The 5244-nt window shown below is 40.1% G+C and overlaps 1 protein-coding gene across 1 annotated transcript; it reads left to right on the plus strand.

Moving 5' to 3' along the window:
- Positions 1-506: 506 nt before the first annotated feature.
- SYPL1 (synaptophysin like 1) lies at positions 507-4775 on the plus strand (the record flags this gene model as incomplete). Its single annotated transcript, XM_082279863.1, has 5 exons — positions 507-578; positions 1265-1383; positions 2547-2751; positions 3582-3770; positions 4659-4775. The coding sequence occupies 5 exons, from the start codon at positions 507-509 to the stop codon at positions 4773-4775; spliced, it is 702 nt and encodes a 233-aa protein (XP_082135989.1).
- Positions 4776-5244: the final 469 nt, after the last annotated feature.

Consider the following 5244-nt stretch of genomic DNA (forward strand, 5'->3'; position numbering starts at 1 on the left):
CTTCTTCAGCATGAGTTTTAGCTCTTCACTTTTACTGATGATTAATATATCAGTAACAAAGTGCAGTCACAGAAAACAATTAAAACTTAAAAAGTCAAAGGTAATTGATGAGATTTTAGCAAGCACATGGGTTGTCAGGTGCCTGTGCCTTGTTTGCCACCAAATCATCAAGCTCAAGGTATGGCACATATGACTGTCCAAAGTGTGCTGGATGAGGAGAGAGGAAGAGGAAGGGGGTGAGGACAGGGGAGAGGAAGAAATCACTGCTGCCTCACTGCACAAAATGGCCAATGCTGTACCCCCTTGTGACAGTCACTGCATCATTTCCCCATCCCACAGACAAGGCCTGGGACTGAAGAGTCCCAGCTGAGTGTCTGTGGGTGTGTCCATCCCCATCTCCAGGTGATGGGGTGTGGCACAGGGTGCCTCTATATGGAGGTGCCGGGGATGCTGAAGCAGTTGGCTGGTGTTTGTTCTGGTTCCTGCTGGCTGCCTTGGTCTCTCCCATGATGGTGGGCTTGAGGGTGGACTTCAGCATGCTCTTGGAGCCTCTGGGCTTTGTGAAGGTCCTTGAATGGGTGAGTAGAGCTGGAGGGGCATGGGGGGGCTGTTTCCTTTGCTGCCCTAGGCTTGGCTTTGCTCCTGTGCCTGGGCTGGATACCCCTGGAGAGGTGTGAGCTGCTGGGCTGACAGAGCCTGCCCCAGGTTGCTGGTGTTGGGTGCCCAACACTGGGCTGCTCCTCAGCCAAGCCCTTGGATTGCAAATACGTAAGCTTGATGTGTTAATTACAAGTGTGTTACAGCAGCTTGTGATGCTGGGTGTTCTGATGATTGGGGGTTTAGGGTCTGGATAGTGAAAAAAAGGAAAATAAGAGTTATTTATAGAGTCAGGTTGATGTGTGATACTTTGAGCATATACTCTCTAGTTACTTGAATTTATAGTTGTGGATATGCAAGACTGTAAAAATATTTCCTTTATCCACTGCAAGAAATACTATGCTGGCTGTTAGCATTAAAAAAGCCAACAAAATAGAAACCCAAAATTTTTTCTGTTCAAATGAAATTAAACAGAAAGCATTTTCAAGTGGGCTTTGGTTAGCAGTATTGCTTATGCTTTTGGAATTTAGAAACTCAGCATTTTATTCTTGACATCACTTCATACTTCAGCTTTGCTAACTTTGCTGCTATTTCAGCTAAATGTTGAGTTTGCTTCCTTTGAGCTCTAGTGGTGTGCACTAATGTGTCTATGTATTAATTCCTGTAGATTCTTGCCATCTTTGCTTTTGCCACATGTGGAGGCTTTCAAGGTGAAACTACACTTCTGGTTTCCTGCAAAGGTGTGGTAAACAAAACAATTACAGCTGCTTTTGCTTATCCATTCAGGTGAGCATTAGCTCTTCAGTAATTACTTGATAATTATTTATTATTCCCTTTTTCCCCATCTGTCTCCTTATGACTATGTACTTACTCCATAAATGAAGATGGGAAACTTCTGGCTTGCTCTGTAGCAGCAACAAATGAACATTTAGTTGTAATTGTTCAAAGCACTGTAGTTGTTAGTGCCCTATAGGAAGAAGCAGGTAGAAATGGCAGTAGACTGTGTTATGCTCTCTTTGACTCTACCTTACACTCTAGTCTAGCAGTGCATGAATGTTGTAGAAAGTAATTAGTAAGCAAAACAACACAATCAATTTTAGCAGCCTAATTCTTCATCAATTTGTAGCTGCATTGGAGGCCCAGATAAGATTATTTTGAATGCTCCTTTATCCTATTTTTGTTCAAAAACTGAATGGAAAAGTCTTTTCAGTTTATTCCACCCTTATCTTGGTAAGGGTGTTGGGCACAAAAAGCCTAAATACTTCAGTGTCACTGCAGTACTCTTGTAGAGACAAGCTCCTTTCCTGGAGCAGGAAGAAGAAGGCTTCCTCTTTACTCTTGCAGCTGCACACCTATGATGAGTGCAGGGTTGGTGTTCCATACGTGTTCAATAAATGTAAGAACATAAATACAGAAATTGATCCTGTGGCCACCCAGTTAAAACTACTACAACAGTGCAGAATTTGGTCATGAAATCCAGCATTGTAACAGCATTTGGAGGGGAGAATGGGGATCTGAGATAATTCTGTGCTGGTCACAGAGTGGTCACTGCTAGTCACATAGGCTTTATTTATTCAGCTTCAGTGCTTCAATTTTTTTGTAGCTATAATGCCTTTTAAGTCCTGATCACCTTGTTTAACTGCGAGTCTCTAAAACAATATTGTTAAGTCTGCTTCCAAATAGGGGTTTTTTTGTTCAGCTGCTCTAAAAATGAGATTAGGATTCTTCTCCTGAAGGTAATATTGTATATCTCAGTGTAGGATTAGGCACAATCTTCAGGTAGCTTGACAAACCTTTGTGTTGCATAGCTGATTATTTATATGTGTATCTTTCAGAGCAAACTTATACAATCAGACTGCTGAAGCACTGTTACTGTGAAGCATGAAGCATAGTTATATGTGCTTCCCACTGTATAGCAATCTCTGACTACACTGATATAATCTTCACAGGTTGAATACTGTTGTATTTAGTGCACCAGACCCAGAAGGCTGTGGTGGTACTTGGACTGATGCCTACCTCATGGGTAACTTCTCGTCTTCTGCACAGTTCTTTGTTACACTGGCAGCACTGGTGTTCCTCTACTGCCTTACTGCCCTTGTGGTATATATTGGATATAACCACGTGTACCAACAAAATAACAAGTTTCCACTAACTGTAAGTAATACTAAGATATTTGAATGTTTTTACTTTGAAACTACAAAGAGATGAGAAGTATTGTGAATATGAGAATGATTGGTGGATATCCAGTAGTTACAAAAGTTAAATGGAGAGTGAACATAAGTATGTTGGACTGGTTACTATAGCACTCAAGCAGAAAAGGGGACCCAAAGCCCTTGGCTATCCATGGCATCACACCTTATGTGGTTATTGAAGCACTGGAATGAACTTTCACTTTTTCAGGAGAACAGTACCTTCACCACAACTTTTCTTTTATATCATGCATTTGAATATAATATTGTTCCATAGGTGGGACCTCCTCTGTTAATCTGAGAATTTTCTCTGTATACAGCACCTGCTGTAATTGGCAGAGGGAAATAATTACCTTGTGAATTTTAGTCACCTTCAGTATTGAAGCTCTGAATGAGAAATTTCATACCATGCTTGAGAATGGACTTAGTGACCCTTCAAGCCAAATTTTTGCATATCAGACATCCAGATTTAAATCCTCTGCCCCTCTCCCACCACCTTCACTTTAGTTAACTTTTGCTTAAATCCTCATAAAATAGTGCTAGGCATCTGATTTTAGAAACAAACTTCTTACGGAGGTTAAGACTGCCTTTTGCATCTATCAAGCACAAGCATATAGTTTTGTAGCTGGTTATCAACATGGAGTTGTAATTATAACATTGTTAATGATTAAATTTTCTTGTGATCGTTAGCACTGCTACAGTTATCTTGGTGACATAATTGATACTGTCTCTGCCTTGCTCTCATATATATTCTTCCATTTTTCTGACCTATTAATGAGTATTTTTCTTGTGTAGGACTTGGTTATCAGTGTCTTGACAGCCTTTCTGTGGCTGGTCAGTACTTTTGTTTGGGCAAAGGCGCTTGCTGACATCAAGGTGTCCACAGGAGCCAGCATTATTCCAGGAATTGAATCTTGCAAAGCACCAGGGACAACTTGCCACTTTCTTTCTGTGACCAGCATGGGAATTCTGAATGTGTCTGTGGTATGTATGCCTTCCACCATATGGGCACAATAAATGTGTTGAAAAACAACAAATGGTACCTGAGAGTCCTGTTCTACTGATTGCATATGTTGCTGTGTGTTAAGATTTCTTTATGGGTTATTAGTCATTCAGGTCCATTAATACTGTGGTAAAACACTGAGCAAATAATTTCTTGAAGGAAACAAGTTTCCTTCTAAAGAAAATAAAGAGAAAAAACTTGCAGGATCTACCTCTGGAGCTGTTACAGACAGCATTACCAGAAGCATCTGTGTGTCTATTTATGCCTGTAGCCAAGAGCAACTTGAAATATCTTAGTGAGCCACCCAAGTGGTCTGATGACTGATACAAGTAAAGAGGAAATGCTGTGCTGGTGCTGAACCCAGATTTTTAGTTGACTGTGAGCATTTTTACACATCAAATTGAGGTTCCTTGTAACAAAATAGTATGAGGCTCATGTTCATACAAAGAACCCTTCACAGCAGAGCAAATTAGGCTTATTGTATGAACTTCCTAGTGAATCCTGCTTTTCAAAACTCAGGCTGTTATTCTTTGGCCCAATAATAATTACTCATGTGGTCTGAGAGTGCATATGCAGAGATGCTCAGTGACTGGAAAGAATTTGTCTAATTCTGTGCAAAGGAGAGAGTGAGTGACTCTCTGGTTTACAAAGAACTCTGTTAAATGGTTAAAATAGTTTGTAATACTCAGAAGATTGAGAAAATGTATTGTCCAAATGAAAGGGGTGCCAAAGGTAGTGTTTTTCTGGTTTGCCTTGAAGGCATATTCTGGTGGCTTTTAAAAAAAGAAAAACAAAACCCAATCAAATACAACAAATTTCATATTCCCTTTTTCTTCCCCCCCTGCCCTTTTATTTTCTTTACCCTACAGGTATTTGGCTTGCTTAATATGATTTTATGGGCAGGAAATGCTTGGCTTGTATACAAGGACACCAACTTGCACAGCCAATGGAACAGAATTTCTGAAAGTCCAACTGAAAGAGTATAAAAGAAGTTGATATTTTTGAAGTGCTTCCCCTTTCACATCACAACACCAAGAGCATGGAGCCATTAGGATTCATTTCAATAATAACTGATAATTCATTCAAACTTCTATTTTGTGCTATGGTTTGACATAAAGTCTTGGGTAGTCCATCTGAAGTGTTTAATTATCATGAAATATATTATGTCTTTCAAGGTCGTGCAGTATTATATTGCAGTATTTGTAGAGCAAAATTTGGAGGTTATCTGGATGCTGACCTTTTCTGGTTCTTAAATTAGCCTTATAGGAGGGAGGGCTGAGAAGCAACTGTGTCTGGGTTATTACTGCATCATCTTTAGTTCTGACAAGATTTCTCTGAAAAATGGAAAGTAAATTCACCCAGGGTGTGTGAAAATGCAGTTTAGTTTCTTCCCATCACTGATACCTTGCAAGAGTCACCTCAGTAGAATTCATAGCTCTGTCGAAGTTGCAGCCA

This window comes from Coloeus monedula (assembly GCF_965178545.1).
Source record: "Coloeus monedula genome assembly, chromosome: 4".
NCBI lineage: Eukaryota > Metazoa > Chordata > Aves > Passeriformes > Corvidae > Coloeus > Coloeus monedula.